At 40.3% G+C, this 21577-nt stretch overlaps 1 protein-coding gene across 3 annotated transcripts in view; it reads right to left on the bottom strand.

Moving 5' to 3' along the window:
* Nucleotides 1–21577, bottom strand: part of tsen15 (TSEN15 tRNA splicing endonuclease subunit) — a 70899-nt gene that overhangs the window by 34718 nt on the left and 14604 nt on the right. For 2 of the 3 annotated variants that reach the window (XM_087990889.1, XM_043699913.2), the window contains exon 3: nucleotides 7835–7970. The exons of the other annotated variant lie outside the window; for it this stretch is intronic. In XM_087990889.1, coding sequence (XP_087847015.1) covers nucleotides 7835–7970 — 136 coding nt within the window. The remainder of the gene's footprint in view (nucleotides 1–7834; nucleotides 7971–21577) is intronic. 3 annotated transcript variants of the gene reach the window in all.

Here is a 21577-nt window from a genome sequence, read left to right as displayed (position 1 = left end):
TTCTCTCTTCATGTCATTACTCCATGTTAAAATAGTACACTGCAGAGTTAGATCCTCTGCAAAATTATGCTTTACGAAGTATGGAATAAATCATACAGGGCAGTGGATCACCCAAGTCCTGTAAATATTGATGGCCTGCAAATGTACACTGGTTGCAGAAAGAATCTAGTTTTCGTGGTGACACAAAGCATGCAATAATAGGAGGACCAGAGCTGATCCCTGGTCAGACTTGCTTGATAAGGCCTCGTAGCTCTCAAACAGAATTCCAAACTGAATTGCCAAAGTTCCCAGTGTCAGACAGAGATCTGGAAATAGCGAGTCAGAGATAGAGAGCAAGAGGGAAATAAAGACAAGAGAAATTAAAGAACAGGAAAGTAGAGGGAGAGAGAAAGAAAGAAAGAGGTAATGAAAAACAAAGAGCTGCCCTCCTCAATTTTCGCTGACTTATAGCATAATTAACAAGGCCTATGTCAAGTTCTGTAAAACAGATTGCCTTGCCAAGCTAGAGAAAGAAACATGGCAGCAGGTGGTAGCAATGGAAACCTGTGCTGTACCTGCGCCCTGTGAAGAACTGCTCAGAATTCCGCAAGTAGCTCAGGGCAAATGATAGGTTTTTAATCAGTGAATCAACACAAGTTAAACGTCAGACAGTTCAGCAGAAAAATCACATTGTTGCTTCAAAGAATTCAACACTTCGACAAAAGCCCATTATTGTACCTGTGAAACATTGTGAAGAGTAATGCCAAAAACAAGATAAACAATGCTATTTTCTCACAATATTTAACAAAGATTTCAAAATAGAATCTGCCCCAATAGACAATTTATTTTTAAATTGTACAAGATAGTTTTAAAAAGTTTCTTTCATTTTAACTAAAATAAATAAACAAGCAGATTACTTGGGCGGCACGGTGGCTCAGTGGTTAACACTGCTGCCTCACAGCGCCAGGGACCCGGGTTCAATTCCCGCCTCAGGCAACTGTCTGTGTGGAATTTGCACATTCTCCCTGTGTCTGCGTGGGTTTCCTCCAGGTGCTCTGGTTTCCTCCCACAGTCATAAAGACATGCAGGTTAGGTGAACTGGCCTTGCTAAATTGCCCGTAGTGTTAGGTGCATTAGTCAGGGGTCAATGTTGCAGAATGGGTCTGGATGGGTTGCTCTTCGGAGGGTCGGTGTGGACTTGTTGGGCCGAAGGGTCTGTTTCTACACTGTAGGTAATCTAATCTAATCTAATTACTACCACTATGAGATTTATTTTACCTAGACAAAATATTCAATTTAATTTAAAAATAGTCATTAAATTTTTTAAAAATCAGAAGGTTTGCTTCTTTTAATATTGAAGTACTACCTGAAAGGTCAGTGAATCTAACAGTATAACAAAGTATATTCTGGCATCATCACTGTCAAGACCAAAGCAAGCCTATAGTTCTGCAATTTATAATATTTAATGCGATTGTATAACTGAAATACAGTTATGAAATTGTAGGTTATTCATAAAGTATTCAGAATCTGAATTTTGAAATCTTTTTATTAACAGGGTTTTTTTTTAGCATTCTTTTGATGTTTTAAGAGTCGTACCTATATTATCAATGGAAATTTTATAACCAATTAAATTCACAAACATAAAACCTCAGCAAGGATAAACCATGCATAACTCAGCCTTAGAAACTTCCTCAGGTTCAGCGATACAAGCACTCACATTAGCAACCAACGTGTGCTACATTCAGCAATGTGCCCAGTAGCTAATTAAAGAGAGCAACCTACGGAGCGGGGATTTAACAGCAGTACACCATCATCTGAACCGAATATGCTAATAACTTTTTTTCACTAAACCCATCTAACAAGTAATCCATAGTATCGGCTGGTACATCAATTTAAGTCACCCGACTATCATTCTTTAAAAGCAACATAAGACCATAAGACATAGGAGCGGAAGTAAGGCCATTCGGCCCATCGAGTCCACTCCGCATTGCAGCCAATTCCAACAGTTTACTTACAGGCGAGACTGGTTAGGCCAGAATCATCTTTAATGTGCAGTTCTTCAGCCTGAAGATGCACTAAGAACACACTTGGAAGATGAGACCAGATGCAAGTGAACATTATAATCAAAAGTCACTTCACTTCAAGCCCTCCCTCATGTGTTGCAATGAATAAATTATCCCTCACCATCTCACATTAGTGGGATAATTAGTTTACCAAGATGCGCTTTTATGTCGGACAAGCTGTTGCTTGGCTCGACTAACTTCCCCAAATCTTGATGTTATCCATGGAAGATTTTAAGAGTCTCTTGTGTGTCTAACAGAGGTTCGTCTTTCAACACTTTCCATGATGAGGACACACTGATGATGCTTTTTAAAAAAACACAATTCATGGGATGTGGGCGATGCTTTTGGGACCAGCAATTATTACCCATTCTTAGTTGCCTTTAAGAAGTTTGTGGCGAGCTGCCTTCTTGAACTCCTGCAGTACATTTGTTGTAGGTAGGTTCACAATGCTATTGCACGGTGAGTTCCAGGACTTTGACCCAGCAACACTGAAGGAAGGCAATATATTTCCAAGTCAGGATGTGAGTGGTTTGAAGGGGAACTCTCAGGTGGCGTTCCTTTGTCCTTCTTGCTGGCAGTGGGTTTGGAAGCTGCTGTCTAAGGAGCCTTGTAGATAATGCACACAGCTGCTACTGAATGGAGTGCCAAGCAAGCGGTCCTTTAAAATGGCATAACTCTTTCACAAGACCAATATTTCCAGCACACAAACCCTACTAAGGTACAGCAAAGTTTTCAACGTACCACACATAAATGTGTGCTAAAATAGTCCCAATGCATTGACAGCTTACTTACTCCAGTGATCTAAAGAAAACTGTTTCAATGAGTAGGCCATTTCTTCAAGAGACTACGATGAGAAACCTTCTGCAAGCAATTCTGGGTTTAAGATGTAGTTAATCTAGTTTTGGCCACATTTACAAACACATTCATTTTACCAGTGAAACAAAGTCAACGTGCCATTTTGTGCATTTTGATAGTGTGACACTGACAATGTTCAGTTTCTACCCTGCTGTTGTTAGAATACTGAATAGACTCAAACTCTTAACATTCGCCTGTACCTGTGTTTTTGTTTTTGCTGCTGTTTACCTATTATTTAAATATCTATGCTACTTAACTATGTGATCTGCCTGTATTGCTCGTAAGACAAAGCTTTTCACTGTGCCTCGGTACATGTGACAATAAATTCAATTCAATCTTAAAACATTTACAAACTAAACTACGCGTATGTCAGCCAACAACAAATGATTGATTAGAAGCACCACATATGCACATGCGAACAAAGACTCACACAAAACAAAGACAAACGGGACATAGCTTTAAATTTAGGGGTGATAGATTTAGGATACATATCAGGGGTAGTTTCTTTACTCAGAGTAGTAGGGGTGTGGAACGGCCTGACTGCAACAGTAGTAGACTCGCTGATGTTAAGGCCATTTAAGTGAGCATTGGACATTCATATGGATAATAATGGAACGGTATAGGTTAGATGGACATCAGGTTAATTTCACAGGTTGGCGCAACATCGAGGGCCGAAGGGCCTGTACTGTGCTGTAACGTTCTATGTTCTATTATTTGGGGGTGGGGGGAGAATAAAAAGCAACACAGTTTGCATCATCAGTTCAAAATCACAAAGCAGATGAGTTAGTTCTATAATCCTTTTCCTTTCTTCAATGATGCTTTAATGCTTCTGCACATCAATGATCAGTCTGTAGTTTACTTGTTGTTTGGTTGGACCTGGGGTTTTTCTTTTCCTATGAGCTTAATATTCCTTATTTTAGGAAGTCAATGTTGCTCTTCCCTGCTGTTTTGACACAAAGTTGGAGAAGTGAATTTTTCAGAGCAAGGAAACAGAGAGAGATGTTGATGCTGCTAAGCTACTGGGGCTTGTCAGTTTTCATTCGCCTTCATAGAATCAGCATTAAACTGCAACCTGCCCAAAGGCGTGTTGCTATGCTGAGCTCTCCTGAACTCACAACAACTATGGTCTATGAAAAGCCTATCAAAGACTGACTGAGCAAAATTCCTATGAACACACATAGGTGGCTCCAGATTATCTGGGCAAAGCATTGCCAAAAACAACATTGTTTCATATACATAGGTTAGCTTCACCTGTTTTTACAAAGCTGCAACTACCTTAGTGTACCTTTAAAGCATATCTTTTTCTCATTTTCAATCCATAGTCCATAAAAAAAGACACAGTCTCTTACAGAAGTATAGCTTCCGTATTTTTTGTTACTTAAATAATTCTTAGTTATTAGATGAGTGCACCACCTTACTTGATTACACTCAATAAAATCTGATATTATTTATAATTCAGTGTCCCAGTCTTACCTATGATGCATCTCTGCAAGACCTGAAGCACTTGAACTCATTGAAAGTGTTAAATTAACCCCTTCAGGCAATCAGGTGGATTTAACCAAATTGAAATTACCTAAACTTACATTTTTCCTTATCATTCACTACCTCCAATTTCTTATGTTTTTAAAAAAGCGACATCCAGCATTTTGTACATTAAAAAATTTGGATTCCACTTTACATAAAACTCAAACTAAGAAATTCTCACAAGTAGAACAGAAATTCAATCCAAAACACAACACTTTGTAGAATTCTATATTGCAAGTCAATGCTGAAATTGAGCATTAAAACAATGAAAACTTCAACACAATCCTGACTACAATCTACTCAATCCAAAGACTTTAATTTAGATAATCTTGTATTTCAATCTGAGCACTAATCTCTCTGGTTTTCTGTGTATTCCATTATGCTTAATCAAATTATTGGATAATTCAATTGTAAAATGTAATATAAGCATCAAGATTATCGAGGGTATAGTGTGAAGTACTCCGATCTGGACAACATGGTTTGAGAATTCATATCATCCTGGAGGTTCTTTCCTCACCATTTAGGATGGAATAATGAGAAAGCCAGGCAAAGTTTGCTCTAATTCTTACCACAAAATTAAGAATTTTTGACTTCGGTACTAAACTACTATTTCCTCCTAAGTGCTTTCTCTCCCTTGTGGAGGTCCAATTTTACAAATGCAGTCAATATTTTAGCGCCTGTCCCTTTAGTCGCATGAACCATGACTTTATGTTACCGTGATTGTGAGAAGTACTACAGACAAACAAAATACTGCCGACACTTTGTATTTGCAAGTGTAGTATTTTCAGAAAGTCAGGAGATAGCTTCTATCGATGAACAGATTAGGGTTTAAATCTGGGACTTTGAGTTCCATGGTTTGTAAGCACACTAATATTCAGTTAACCGACAGAGATACAACAGCCTCCATTTGTTAGCTATGAATAGGACTCTTTTCCACCACTCAATCTTTTATTATCCCTTTGACAACATAACCACTGCACAGTAGTCTCATATGTGAATACCACAAACCCAATTATCCAAAACCATACTGGGCACTCCGGTTACTGTTCGATCAAAATTATAAATACGGTTTATGAAAAATTAAATGCATGCTTAACTTTTATCTAAAATAAAACATAATACAATTCCACTTTTGACGACAAGTTTGACTAACAGGGGTTAGCATCTAGCACAGAAATATTTTTCATTAGAAAAAAAGAATTTAACAATGAGATAGCAACAGTGAGTTACTTGTATGTCTGGCAAATCGTTTTTTTTGTATTTTTCAAGCTGATTAAATCTTTTGACTTACAACTATTCACTGCGACTCCTCATCCATGTGATGAGAGCTAGCTAGATTTGCTGAGAACATGACATTTTCTGTAAAGGGTTCCTTGTAAGGTGATTACTGTTTGGATTATACTAACGCCCCATTCACATTGCATTTACTTTATCTTGCTAAAATGCCCAGAAAATAGGATGCCAGATTTAATTTGTTTTCTGCTTAGAAGTAAAAAAAAAGCTCACACCGACCCAACACACGGGGGAGTTTCTACCTTAGAGACAGGCAGGAATCTCACACTTGTGGATTGGCCATCTTCAAAAGGGATGAATATCGATCCTTGTGTACAATCAGTAAAGTTGCTATAGTCCTTGGGGACCACGGAGTGGCTCTCTCATTAGACCAAGACAGTTGGTTTGCAATGCAGAGTGACAACAGCGCGACTTCCATACGTACTGACGCCACCATAAAGGTCCAGCCTTCTCATTCCTGCCTGAGGCCTGACGACACTCAGGTTAAACTCACACCAGTCATCTATCTTTAACCAGAGAGCAGCCCTATGGTCCTCCAGGACTTTGGAGTCTTTACACTTACAATGAGCAATGTTCTCCACCACCCCCTAGGTGACGAGTTACTCCCAATAGTACAGGTGTCCAAACATTTTACTGAGGTTTAGTTAACCATTATCGCAGAATCCTGAGTCTTCCAGGTAAAGTGAAAGATGTAAAGAAACAAGAAAAAGGAACATGCAGTGCAATGTGTTTGAAATGGATGACCAGGGTATTTATAGAATTAAGTCACAGGAAACAGGATTATCAACTATCAGGAATCATCTGATATCGTTACAGGCCAACAAAGAAATTCAACAAATACCATGAAATTACAAGGATAAAGGCTGACAGCATCAGAAAGAGTTTTAGTTATTTTATAAAGTGATACGTGGAGAAGATCCTTTCATCACAACACAGTGCTTTCCAGTTTTGATAAAAGGTCACCAATCTGAATTATTGGCTAAAGTCTTTCAATTTTTATTTGCAAATGTGATGGTAGGTGCCCATCACCACAGGCTGAAAAGCCCACCAGTCCTGCACTGCAACGATCAGGCACTTATAAAGGGTCATCCAGTGGGTTTTTCAATGCATCACACCCTGGGACAGTGATGTCCCACAGCCCCACTGTATCCAACAGCACTGTCCCAGAGATACTGATAGCTCAACATTGCCAAGGTGTAGGAGTAGCAGGCAAGGTGACATTTCAGGGGCAGGAGATATTACTGTGTGCAGGCTACAGGCACAGGGGTTGGAAACAAGGGCAGAGATGCGTTCACACACACAAATGGCTACCACTGCTCACTGTTGTCCCGAAACTGGGTACACAGTTCACAGAATCTCTACAGTTTGGAAGCAAGCCATTTGGCCCATCGAGTCCACCGATCCTCTAAAGAGCGACCCACTGTATCCCCATAATTCTGCATTTCCCATGGCTAATCCACCTCGCCCACACATCCCTGGACACTATGAGCAATTCAGCATGGCCAATCCATCCACCATGCATAGCTTTGAACTATGGGAGGAAACAGAGGCATCCAGAGGAAACCCATGCAGACACAGGGAGAACATGCAAACTCCAGAAAAGAGTCACCAGAGGGTGGAATCAAACCAGTGTCCCTGGCGCTGTGAGGCAGCACTGCTAACCACTGAGCCACTGTGCCACCCCTAATTGTGACAGTGACTGAAAAAGACCCTTATGCGGTAATTAAGTGACCACTTAAAACCTCAACTGGTAGTACGCCAGGAAGGTGCAGTTTGGGCCTTCTCGGCCAGAGGTTAATTCCTATGTTGTCAGGAAAACAGTGGATTCTTCCTGACATGATTCTACCATAATCCTTCCATTCTGCAACCTTCCCTGCTCCTTCACATGAGCAGGGAACTCAATTTCTTTCTTCACAGATGCTACTTGATGTGTTGAATGTTTCTACTATCTTATTTGGCTCTCTACAAGGAAGTTACTTGACCCATCCATCTGCACAATACATGTGAAACATTTAAGTTACTGTTCTCAAATAGAAAACGGCCTGGTTCTGCCCAGCCTGTCATTTCAATAGATTTGCAGGATAATTCATGAGTCGCCACTGTCTCAGTACAATGCTTACCTTTCATGACTCAATGTCATATGAATTGGCATTGGCACCACCAGTTCCATTTCCTCCTGCTCACCCGGGCAACCCTGCAGGTAGATCAATTGAAGCTCTTCTGAACCCTTGTAGGTCACATCCTTCCAGTTCCTGGCTTTAAAATCATAAGGAACTGGTTAGCTTGAACACAATGACAGGAATCACCTGTTTCTCAGAGTAGAATCTTTGAACAAGGGGAAATATGAAAAGAATAATTTTCTACATTCCACATGCGTAAATCAGCCTACAAATCAAATGTTCACTTACATTTTGGAAATAAAGTCCAACTGTTAAAAATAAAATCCCACTTATTTTACTACTTGCAACATTTTCCTTTCAAATGTCTGCCACCACAACATGTCAAAACAAAAACATAAGTTTAGTGCAAAGTATGAATAGTTTTGCTCAACTCAAAGATTAAAGGGAAAATAATGTTGGGCAGGAGAGGATTCAAACCCAAACTGTCAGAGATAAATATTACAAAATTCAGACTTTTAAGATCAAATACCAGAAGAAACTTAGTGCTCTGTTAAAATGCTACATGTGCAAAGTTTAGTTAAAGAAAGTTGTGCTTGACAGAAGTTATTAGGTGTATAACTGCGACAGGAGATAAGGTGGTGGTAGTGGTAGTGTATCTGAATTTTCAGAAAGCATTTGTAATACACACACAGGATATTGTGACGCAAAATTAGGGCTCATGAAATTAGTGTAACATTTTCATGAGAATTGGTTAGCGGACAAAAACGGAATAAGAATAAACAGGAATTTTTGGCACTGAACTAAAACAAACAATTGAAGATGTTGGCGATTTGGAGCAAACACTGAGAATGCTGCAGAAAATAAGCATTTCGGTTAGCATCTGAGGAGAGCAAAAAACAGAGTTAACATTTAGAGTCCAGTGACCCTTCATCAGAACTGAAAGCAAAGTATGAATAGTTTTGCTCAACTCAAAGCTGATGACTTAGGGTAGGGGAGTAAGTAGAATATACGGAGACGGTGCTGAGAAAGATAGAGATAGAGAGAAAGAAGAAAAAAAGAAGAAAACAAAAGGATTGCTGGTGATAAACCAGGAGGGAAATCAATGCTGAATAGGCACTCATGAGAAGTGTGAATAGTTGAAAATGGGTTGGCTGTGCTGTGAGTAACCCATACAGAACAGCAGCGTGCAGTTTGGGGAAGGATAACGAATTTGGAGGAGAATATTCACGCTGCGAGTTCTGAAAGCTGAAAGATACCTCAGCAGAAGATGAGGTGTTGTTCCTCCAGTTTTCATTGAGCTTCAAGGAAGCACCTCACCAGGCCTTACACAGAAATGTTGGCATGGGAACACAGTGGTGCATTGAAGTGGCAGGCAGCTGGAAGCTTGGGGTCATTTTTATGGACTAAGTGGTCACCCAGTCTGTGTTTCATCTCGTCGTTGCAGATTGTAGGTCATTTTTGAGATTGATGGGCGTAATTTATTGAGCGCCACAAGGATGAATGCTGGACATGAACTATTTACAATTTATAGCTAAGATTTAGGTCAGGCTTCAGACTGTAATATATCTTAGTTTTAGAGTCATAGAGATGTACAGCATAGAAACAGACCCTTCGGTCCAACTCGTCCATGCCAACCAGTATCCCAACCCAATCTAGTCCCACCTGCCAGCACCTGGCACATATAACTCCAAACCCTTCCTATTCATATACCCATCCAAACGCCTTTTAAATATTGCAATTGTACCAGCCTCCATCACTTCCTCTGGCAGCTCATTCCATAGGTCTCTTTTATATCTTTCCCCTCTCACCCAAAACCTATGCCCTCTAGTTCTGGACTCCCCAACCCCAGGGAAAAGACTTTTGTCTATTTATGTTATCCATGCCCCTCATAATTTTGTAAATCTCTATAAGGTCACCCCTTAGTCTCCGACGCTCCAGGGAAAACAGCCCCAGCCTGTTCAGTCTCTCCCTTTAGCTCAACTCCTCCAACCCTAGCAACATCCTTGTAAATCTTTTCTGAACCCTTTAAGTTTCACAAAATCTTTCTAATAGGAAGGAAACCAGAACTGCACGCAATATTCCAACAGTGGCCTAACCAATATCCTGTACAGCCGCAAAATGACCTCCCAACTCCTGTACTCAATACTCTGACCAATAAAAAAAAAGCATACCAAACGCCTTCTTTACTATCCTATCTACCTGCGACTCCACTTTCACGGAGCTGTGAACCTGCACTCCAAGGTCTCTTTCTTCAGCAACACTCCCTAGGAACTTACCATTACATGTATAAGTCACAGGCCTCCAGCCTGAAAAACAACCCTCCACCACCACCCTCTGTCTTCTACCTTTGAGCCAGTTCTGTATCCAAATGGCTAATTCTCCCTTTATTCCGTGAGACCTAACCTTGCTAACCAAGGTTCCCCATGGGGAAACGCTGACCAATGGGGAACCTTGTCGAACATCTTACTGAAGTCCATATAGATCACATCTGCTGCTCTGCCCTCATTAATCTTCTTTGTTACTTCTTCAAAAAACTCAATCAAGTTTGTGAGACATGATTTCCCACGCACAAAGCCATGTTGACTATCCCTAATCAATCCTTGCCTTTCCAAATACATGTACATCCTGTCCGTCAGGATTCCCTCCAACAACTTGCCCACCACCGACATCAGGCTCACTGGTCTATAGTTCCCTGGCTTCTTCTTACTGCCCTTCTTAAAGAGTGGCACCACATTAGCCAACTCCAGTCTTCTGGCACCTCACCTGTGACTATTGATGATACAAATATCTCAGCAAGAGGCCCAGCAATCACTTCCCTAGCTTCCTACAGAGATCTAGGGCACACCTGATCAGGTCCTGGGGATTTATCTATCTTTATGCGTTTCAAGACATCCAACACTGCCTCCTCTGTAATATGGACATTTTGCAAGGTGTCACCATCTATTTCGCTACTTTCTGTATCTTCTATATCCTTCCCACAGTAAATACTGATGCAAAATACTCATTTAGTATCTCTCCCATTTTCTGCAGCTCCACACTTCTGATGATACAAATCTCAGTGAACGTTATTAAGAGAATGTAAAAGGGATGATAGCAGTTGATCAAGTACAAAGATGTGGGGAAGTGTGCAATTATCCACCTTGATAGGAAAAATGAAAAAGAAATTGACAAAAATTGAGATTCAGAGGGCTGTAGGCAATCTTATAGACAAATCATTAATGCTTAGCATACACTTATAGCAAGACAATAGGAAAGGCAGATTATAGGTTAGCTCCTATTATGGAGGATTAGAGTATTAGAATAAGTGGTCTTGGTGCAATTACATAAGACTTTGTTGAGACCACAATGGAACTATAATGTGAAGATTTAATCTTCTTACCCAGCAAAAGATTCACTTTCTTAATACAAAATGCAACAAAGATTCTATAGTTTGATTGCTGGGATGAAAACGCTGACCAAGATCCACCCTGTCTAGGAAACACATCACAGTTCCTTTGCTGTCGCGGGAATCCTGGAATTGCCTTCCTAAAGGCACTGTGGTTCAACTTACAGCATGTGGGCTGTAGTAGCTCATCACCAACTTCTCAAGGGAAGCTAGAGAACAGCAAATAAATGCTGGCTCAGCTGGCAATGCCCATGCAGCACAAGTGAATAAAGATGATTTATTTACTGTCACCTGTATTTTGTTATAAAATAGAAGAGAGTGTAGAGGTCTGAGGAGGTGACAGAGAAAGAGATCAGTGAAGGGGTTCTGGAGGAGCTTAGGGAGATAGGAATGGGTATATTGGCTGGAGGAAGATATAAAGATTGGGACAGGTATAGGGGTCTATATTCTCTGGAGTGCATTGGAACAATAAGTTATTTTTTTCAAATGGAAAAGTCTTCGAGAGTTTCTCAGGATCAGTGCTATGAGGCTCCTTACCCTAGGTGGAGAGGCTAGAACTAGGATCGTAGTCTCAGGAGAAGGGGCCACACATCTCGGACTTAAGTAGAAATATTTTCATGCGATATCGCAGCATTCGAATTGTCCGCTCCTCAGGATTATGTCAACGAATAGATATTTGGTCACCCAAGGCAATCAAGGGATACAAGGTCAGTACAAGAACGTGGAGTTGATATAGAAGTTCAGCAATAAATGGTATTGATCCTGGTGAAGATTTATGTGGCCTTATGGCATATCCCTGTTCCTATCATTACTCTCCTTATACTAACTAGTCATATAATCAAGTTGCTCAGAACAACAGGGTTACTCCCTGCTAAATCAAAGTATTCAAATAGGAACAAGAGTTAGCTATTCAGCCCCTGGTATCCTTCCCCAACTCAATTAAACCACAGCTTGTATATTAGTTACATTTACCCTAATTAGCTCCATATCCTATGATATCCCACACCCATTAAAACCCGTTAAGTTCAGTCTTATAAGCTTCACCTTGCCCATCTTACATAACATACTAGGGGAAGAGACTCCCGACTTCATACTTCTCTGTGTGATGAAGTGCTTTCTCACCTGCCTGCCTCTCATTTTAAGATCATTCTGTTTTCAAATCCATTCCCTGCACTCCACCAAAGGACCAGTTTTCCTTTATCCACCTACCAAATCTTTTTAACGTTTTAAACACCCTGCTTACATCAGCTCCAACCCGCCCAAACAATCTGCTAAGGTAGAAAGCACGCAAACCAGGTTTAAACAGCCTGCCCTTATAATCTATGCATCCAATCACTGTGAATCTGCACTATAACCTCACCAAAAAAATATATCCTGAAATGGGTAATGCCTGAAATGTGAATGTTGTTTCTAGATAGGGTCTATATAAGTAGCAGGATTTGCTCTTTAGGAGGCAATTCGTCCCTCCCAGGAGGTGGTCAGAGAAACATCACAAAGAGCAACTGTTTGCTCCCTTATGACATCCTTATCAATTAAGTGCTGGACAAGAATATCTACTGGGGACTTTCTTGATTTGCCAGCAATTAAGGCCCTAAGTGATTAATTGATTTCCACATGAGGATCTTAAGTCATCACCACTTCCAACAGCAGTAGCTATTTTCCTAACTGGAGACTAGGCCAGTTCGATGGCTGCGACTTTCATTTGCACCAATCTGGGGACAATCAGAGGTGAGGACGGAGTGCAAGGAGGTGGCTGCTGAAAGCCACTTCCCTGCCCTTGCGTCCGAAACCCTCACCATAAGATGCGGAAGTAAACGTTCTAATTCTCTCTGCTGGATTTTCCTAAAGACTAGGGATCAACTGACTGTCTCTAAGACGCTGGCAGCCTACGATTCATCCACAGCTTATGGCAAGACAAAACTCCCCTGTTAAGGTGTGCGATTCACTGAGAAAGTGAGCACTGCAGATGTTGGAGAGCAGTCGAAAAGTGTGGCACTGGAAAAGTACAGCCGGTCAGGCAGCATCAGAGGAGCAGGAGAATCAACTTTTCAAGCATAAACTCTTCATCAGGAATGAGGGGGTGGCCCAGGGGGGCTGAGAGACAAATGGGAGGGGTGGTGGGGATGAGGGTAAGGTAGCTGAGAATACGATAGGTAGATGAAGTTGGTGGTGAAGGTGATTGGTCAGAGAGAAGGGTGTAGCAGATAGGTGGGAAGGAAGATGGTTTTATCTGGGATAAGGTGGGAGGAGGGGAAATGAGTCAACTAGAGATCACTCTGGTGAGATTACTCAATGGGGTGCAGCAGTGAGTTAGTTGTAACTGTATATGCCTGCCCCTGCCCTTAAGACTAAAAATTAGAAGATAGCAGCTATGGATTTTATGCACTTTTCTGATACTTTACTTTCTGTTTTGTTGTAAATAATTTGTAAATGCACTATTGTTTTAAAATTCCTACTTTCAGTATTTAAATTAATTGATAATGATTGGCCTAACAAGGGACTGCTTCGATGCTCCTCATCACAGCACTTTCTCAAACATCATTACATACAGACACAGCAAGTAATGCTAAATTTAAACAGTTTCTCAATTACTTGTAAATTTTCTAAGAATGTGAGCATTATCACATGTTGGGTCTTTTATTTTAGTATGCTATATAATTCCACACAAAAATTGTTCCCTTGCTGTGCTAAAGCTCAGATAAGTAGATTTTTTTTCACTTCAACATTACAGTCAAACATTGTTCATGAAGGTCAGATTGTTTAGAAAATTTCAGCACTCTGGAAAGAACATTGAAGACCTAGCAAATTCTACAGCACAATCAGAAGGATTACAGTGTCATGAAGATTACATCAAACACAAGAAATCATAATTTGGCTGCTAAAATGTTATTTTATCACTCAGAATGCAGAATGTTAAATGCTTTCTGCAACAGTAGAGATGAATGCCACATAACTGTGATCTCTGGAACCTTGTCTTTCAACCTAAAGCGATGTTAAGAAACAGCATGTTAAAGTAGTTAGAAACAATCAGCATTAAAATCAATCATTTTCAAATAGCTATTTGCTCATTTTTCCTGAATTGTCATACTAGTACCAGGAAGTTGCAAGCAACAGGTGACAAACACAATGTTAAAATGCCAACATGTAGTTATGTGGCAACGATCAGAACATATCAGAATAAAGTTGCATCTCCCTGTGGGTGCAATTTCTCCCTCGACCCACATAGGGAAGCAAAGGCATGACAGCTGCTGTACACGTTTCCAACAAAGGCACAGAGATGGAAGGTTATGAGAGCAAACATTTGTTGAGTGCTTCTGCAAAAGATCGCCACAACATACATGCAGGTGAGGATGCCCACTGGTTGTTCTTAATTGATTCATCCAAAACAATTCCTCCATTTACATGCTATTGAAATAATTCCAGAGGAGTTCATCACTCTGCCCAGACATCCATTCCAAGCACAGATTACTTTTCTTTCCTGATATCTGTTCCTAAAATTTGAATCCTTGGTTTACTCCCTCTGCTTACTTTGAAATAGTATTCCAATTGAACAGTGTTACACACCTCCATAAAATATGCTCTCAAATAACTCCTTTGCAGGCTGAAGAGTCCTTCCTGATTGAAAATAAAATAACTTACATATTCATAATGCTCTAATAAAGAGTCATCTAGACTAGAAATGCTAGCTTGCTCTCTCTCCATGGATGCTATCTGACCTGCTGTGACCTCCACCATCTGTGTTTTCAGTACATGTTCATAATGTCTGACTCAGTGGTTAGCACTGCTGCCTCACAAAACCAGGGTCCCAGGTTCGATTTCAGCCTCGGGCGACCGTCTGTGTGGAGTTTGCACATTCTCCCAGTGTTTACGTGGGTTTCCTCCCACAATTCATAGGTGTGCAGGTTAGGTGAATTGGCCATGCTAAATTGCCCGTAGTGTTAAGGTGAATTAGTCAGAGTGAAATGGGTCTGGGTGGGTTACTCTTCAGAGGGTTGGTGTGGACTGGTTGGGCCAAAGGGCCTGTTTCCACACTGTAGGGAATCTAATCTAATCGTATCCAAAAAGCATTTTACAGCCAATCAAATGCTTCTGAAGTGTAGGAACTGTAGTGATATAGGAATTGTGCAATGCAATTTACAAACATTATGTTCCCTAAGACAACAATTCAAGAACTAACTTGGTAATTTGTTTTAGCGGTGCTGGCTGAGGGACAAATATTAGTCAAGACACCATGAGTACTTCCTGCTTCTCTTTGAATAGCGTCTTAGGATCTTTTACTTTCACCTGAGCATGACAATGGGGTCCCAGTTTAGCATTCACAAGTAAGCACTGACAATGCAGGACTTCTCAGCGGTATATACAATTACATTCTGGGAAAGTTTATAAAAGCCCTGTAGCTATTCTCTACTCATTTGCTCTAAAGTCTCCACAGAACTGAGAAATTATATTCAGGTCGGGATCTGACAACAGTACCACATGACCTCCTCTCACTTGTACTCTATTAGGTAGTTCAGCATTTTACTGGGGATAATCTACATTGCTTGGATATATTGTGTGTTGAGTTTACCAGGGCTAATCATTTCAGCAATGTTTCAGCATGGAATTTGAGAAGGTGGTTATGCATTTTGTGTGGACATGTTAATGCACTGATGTGGTTCAGTGCAACTGACTCCAAACGAGCAAAGTTCGACATACAAGGCGATTCCTGTTCAATGGGTCTTTTGTACAGAGCGGTATTTGTGTTTCAATTCAGCGGTTTGTATATGTAAAACTCAGCAAACAGGTCATATCTGATTTTAGTGAGTTAAATGCTACAGTTCTGATGACCAACATACTCCCAAGAATACTGCTGCGCGCTGTATATTTAACCCATATTAATAATACTGAGTTATCAAAACAAAAGTTTCATGCAGTTCCTTGTCACACAACTCTGTTAGCCATGAGGTATTCCTAAAACCAACGCCACAGGCTGAGTTTCTGGAGTTGCAAACTCGGACAATGGTAACAGTGGAGTTTGAATTGAGTTTCAACATGGTTAGGTTTTCTTTTTGTCAGCCATGTGGTTCTCTGACACCCGATTTCTGCAACAAACACAACCTGTAAAAAGGTGAGTCTGTCCTTTCGCTTTCTGCGGACAAATCAGTACTTTTCAACCTCCAAGGTCGCCACCACTACCACCCCCTTCTCCCACAAAATTCATCAACTACTCTTTACTCCCTCACCCTAACCAATTTTCATTCTGGGCTAACATAAAATCCAAGGCAATAAAATGGGGTCACGTTGGGAAAATATTTGGGGAGCACCACTTTACACTGGTTATTGCTTACATCGTTAACATAAGTATAAAATATGCTGTTTCTTTGCTCAACCTCATCTACTTGACACCAGAGATTTAATTGGAATACGACTAAATGGACAAGTACGTCCGAGGTTCCATTAAATTTCATTCAGCCACACTCAGCAGGCTATTCATGGGACTCAGTATCCCCAATATCAAAACAGATTGGGGGTGGGTTGGGTCACATGAGAAGAGAAATCAGGATTACTCCAGCCACATTACTCTTTTCAAGTCCTGGTCTCCTCAAAGGATTTTCTTGAAGCCTGTTTTTGGTCATCCTTCCCTTTTATGTCAGTTTCCATTTATCAATGATTATGCCTTAGTAAGTGTTTTGTTTTTTTGACCCTTGGTTAAAAGTTTTAAAACATTTCACATTGCGTGAAGTTGGTGTGATGCATCTTCCACATACTCAGAAGGTCACATTATAATGACAGCTGCAACAACCAGTACTCCACCTAGGGACAGACTGACTAATGTGAAAACCTGACATTAAAACATTACTGAATTATTGTGAAGATAGAATGTTACGGGAAAACATATTAGGGATTGAGAATTTGCAATCAATATGTCAAATTAATAGATTGTACAATTTTGAGTGCTGCCCTCAATAACCAATGCTCTCTCCCTGTCACTGGCCATTTCAATTTCATCTGATTCCAGCTGTGACCATTCAGTCTTGAGCTTTCTGAACTTTCAATACATTTTAAAAAGAGAAGTAAATGTCTAATAAAAAGAGACATGCAAGGATGATAAAAAGAAAAAATAAAAGGCATTGCTCACTTTAGCAATTCCTTGCATTGGTTTATAATTCATACTTTTCACAACTTGTATTTGTGTAGTAGCTTTAAATATAGGGTAAAACATAACTTTTTTTTCAATGAAGCTGAATACAAGCTCAAGGAATGTTGCCTTATCTTTCCATTTGCAACCCTCTAGTCTTAATAGTGCTTTAAAAAAAAGCTTCAAGCCTTAACAATGAACACCACTTTCTCTTTAGCAGTTCATATTCAAATCTAAATGGATACAGAAGGGGAGATGACAGGCTGGATTTGGGTGGGAACTTCAATTGGAATACAATGCTAGTCCAGCCCCCTTGTTGTCAGCCTGCTTTTCTCCAAATTGCCAGTTTTTCAAGTTTTCAGTCAACATTCCTTCTAAACTGCTTGGCTATGCATGTAGGCAGCCACTCCAATGTTCTACGCACGATGAATGGTGACAGCATGCCAATTGTTGCATTGACCTCTGATTCCAGAAGTCACTGCTGTGCTTGGAGACCCACGTAGCATGTAAGAAAATTAGAGGGAAAGCTGCTTTCAATATGATGTGTCATCTGCACCATAAACAGCTCTGGTTTCTTTTGTTATGCCATTTATCATCTCATGCAAATATTATTTCTGTACTTTTTCATCTGCTGGTCAGTAATACCACCACAGGTCATTCTATTCCCTTGCACGCAAGTATGCAACCTTTGTTTTGGTCATTAGTGATTGTGATCGAGGGCCCACATGCAAAACACTCACTATTCTCCCCACTGCTGCTGACTGGCCTGCTGCATATTTCCAATATTTCCTATTACCATTTAAGCTTTATAGTACTTTTGCTTGGATACCTACCCTACATTCATTGATTCAGAAGGAACTGACACTGCTATTCGAACATATGAATCAGGAGCAGGAGTAGGCCAATCTACCTCCTCATGTCTGCTCCGCCATACAATAACGTCAGAGCTGGTCTGACTGTAATCTCAAATCTACATTCCTGCCTCCTCAATAACTTTTTTTCTCCTTGTTTAGCAGAAATCTTTGCCTGAAATTTTGCTTCCACCACCTTTTCAGGAAAAGTTCCAAAGATTCCAAAATATCAACATTTATCTTTTTTTTTAAAAATGGGTAACCTCTTATTTTGAAACAGTGATCCCAAATTCTAGATTCTCTCATAATGGGGAAACATCCTGTTCACATCCAAAATGCCAAGCGCCTCAGGATTTGGCAAATCATCTCTTCCTCTTCTAAACTCCAAGCATGTCTAACGTTCCCTAAGACAATCTGCCCATTCTAGTAATGTTTCTTTGAGGTGCCACCAAAGCACTCGCACCCTTTCTTAAATCAGGTGACCAATACAGTACACAGTACTCCAAATGTGGTCTGCTCAAAGCCTTGTACATCCTCAGCTGTGTATGTCTGCTTCTATTTTCATGCATTCTTGAAATGGCTCTCCTTTGTCGAACTTGCTTGTCACCTCCTCAAACAATTTTAACAGATTTGTCAGGCATGACCTCCCCTTGACTAAGTCATGCTGACTCAGCCCTATTTTACCATGCACTTTCAAGTACTCCACAAACTGTTCCTTCATAATGGACTCTAAAATCTTACCAACAACCAAGGTCAGGCTAACCAGCCTATAGTTTCCTGTCTTCTGCCTCTCTTCCTTCTTAAACCGGGGTGTTATATTAGCCACTTCCCAGTCCTCCAGTACCGTCCCTGACTCCAGTGATTCCTGAAAGATCACCAACACCTCTACAACCTCCTCAGCAATCTCCTTCATACCTCTAGCAGGTAGTCCATCCAGTCCTTGTGATTTATCCACATACAGATTTTTCAGCTTCCCCTTAGTGATAGCCACTACACTCGCGTCTGCCCCCTGACTCTCTTGTAGTTCTGGTATGCTACTGGTATCTTCCACTATGAAAATTGATGCAAAGTACCTATTCAGTTCCTCTACCAATTCTTTGTTCCCATTACTACATCTCCAGCCTAATTTTCCAGCAACCCAATGTCCACTCCACTTTTGCTTCTGTCTTACCTTTTGAATATCAAAAAAAGCTCTTATAATCTTTTATATTACTAACTAGCTTGCTCTCATATTTTAACTTCTCCCCCCCACCCCCCCATTGCTTTTTTAGTTATCGTCTACTAGTTTTTAAAAGGCTTTCCATTCCACTGGCTTCCCACTAATTTCACCACATTGTATACTTTTTCTTTTGCATTTCTACGGTCACTGACTTCCCTTGGCAGCCATGATTGGCTCATCCTCCCCCTAATATGTTTCTTCTTCCTTGAAATAAATTTCTACTGTGCCACCTGAATTACCTCCAGCAATTCCTGCCATTGATGTTCCACTACTTTCCCCGCTAGGTTTCCCTTCCAATCAACTCTGATCAGCTCCCCCCTCCTGTCTTTGTGCTTACCCTTACCTATGTAATACCATTACATCTGCTTCAAGAAAAGATGTGCTGGCATTGCAAGGGGTCCAGGAGAGGTTGACAAGAATGATGCTGGGAATGGACAGCTTGTCATATGAGGTGCTTTGAGGATTCTGTGTCTCCATACTAGATGGAGTTTAGAAGGATGAGGGGGATCTGATTGAAACTTACAGGATACTGAGGGGCCTGCATAGAATGAACATGGAGAAGATGTTTTCACTTCTTGGAGAGGATAGGACCTGAGGGCACAGCCTCAGAGTGAAGGGGTGACACTCAAAGCAGATGAGGAGGAATTTCTTTTCAGCCAGAGGGTGGTGACAGAGGGTGAAACTCATTGCTGCAAAGTACTGTGGATGCCAAGTCATTGAATGTATTTAAGACAGAGATAGATATTTAGATTATTAAGGATATCAAGGATTACAAGGAGAGAAGGCAAGGGAATGGGGTGGAGAAACATATTGGTCATGATCGAATGGCAGAACAGACTCTATGGACTAAAAGGTTGAATTCTGCTCCTGTATCTTTATGGTCAGTGCCCTGTATAATTGAAGCATTGTGTCCTTACTTTTCAATTCACCTTGTAATAAGTGATAACATTCTGTTAGCTTTCCTCATTATTTTCTGTGTCCTAACATTTGTGACTAACACACAAGAACACCAAGGTCTTTCTGCATCTCAAAAGATCTGCAGTCTCTCACCATTTAGATAGTATGCTTCTTTATTATTCCTCCTGCCAGGACAAACAGCTTCCCATTTTCCCACGTTGTACTCAATTTTACTACATCTTCACCCACTCACTTAACCTAATCAGTATCTTTCTATAGCCTCCTTATGTCCTCTTCATCATTTACGTTTTTACCTATCTTTGTGTCATCAGCAATTCTGATGACCATATCTTCTGTCCCTTCATCAAAATCATTTATATAAATTGTAAACTCTTGGGCTGCCAGCACCAATCCCAATGACACACCACTTGTTACATCTTGCTGATTATTAAAGACGAGTTTACTCCCTGCTTTCTGTTCATTAGCAAATCTTCGACCCCTGTCAATATGCTGCCACCTACATCATAAGCTTTTATTTTTTGCAATAACCTTTGATGTGGCAGCTGAGTATAGTACATCTATCAATTCCACTTTATCTACAACATGCGTTACTTCTTCAAAAGAACTCCAATTGGTAAAAGACGATTTCTCTTTCACAAAGCAATATTGACTTTGCCCGATTGTCTCAAACTTATTCAAGTGTAACGTTATAACTTCTTTAGTAACAGCTTCTAACATTTTCCCTATGACAGATGTTAACTAAAACTGGTCTATAGTTTCTTGCTCTCCGTCTCCCTTCCTTTTGAATAAAGGACTTGTATTCACCAACTTCCGATCTAATGGGACCATCCTGGATTTAAGACAGTTTTAGGAAGTAAAAACTAATGCATCACTTATTTGACTAGACATTTCTTTTAAAATCATAAAGTGCAGTCCATCAGGACTCAGGAGCTTATCAGCACACAACTCCAACCATTTACACAGTACCACTTTTCTGGTGATTATAGTTTTTCTCTGTTCCTCCCTTCCTTCCATTTCCAGATTCAGTACTACTTCTGAGATGTTACCATTTTCTATAGTAAAGACAAATGCAAAATATCTCTTCAATTCAGTTGTCATTTCCTTATTGTCCATTATTAATTCTCCAATCTCACTTTCGATTAGATCAATGATCACTTAGTTATAGAAACTCTTATCAATCTTTTTTACACTTCTATATACCTTCCTCGTGTACTCTAATGTTTCCCCTTGTAATTAATTGGATCATTTTTTG

This window comes from Chiloscyllium plagiosum, unplaced genomic scaffold (assembly GCF_037043375.1).
Source record: "Chiloscyllium plagiosum isolate Xiang-an unplaced genomic scaffold, Cpla_swu_hap1 HiC_scaffold_9, whole genome shotgun sequence".
In the NCBI taxonomy this organism is placed as follows: domain Eukaryota; kingdom Metazoa; phylum Chordata; class Chondrichthyes; order Orectolobiformes; family Hemiscylliidae; genus Chiloscyllium; species Chiloscyllium plagiosum.
The sequence above is the reverse complement of the archived record's forward strand: the minus strand, read 5'-3'. Positions and strand labels throughout refer to the sequence as shown.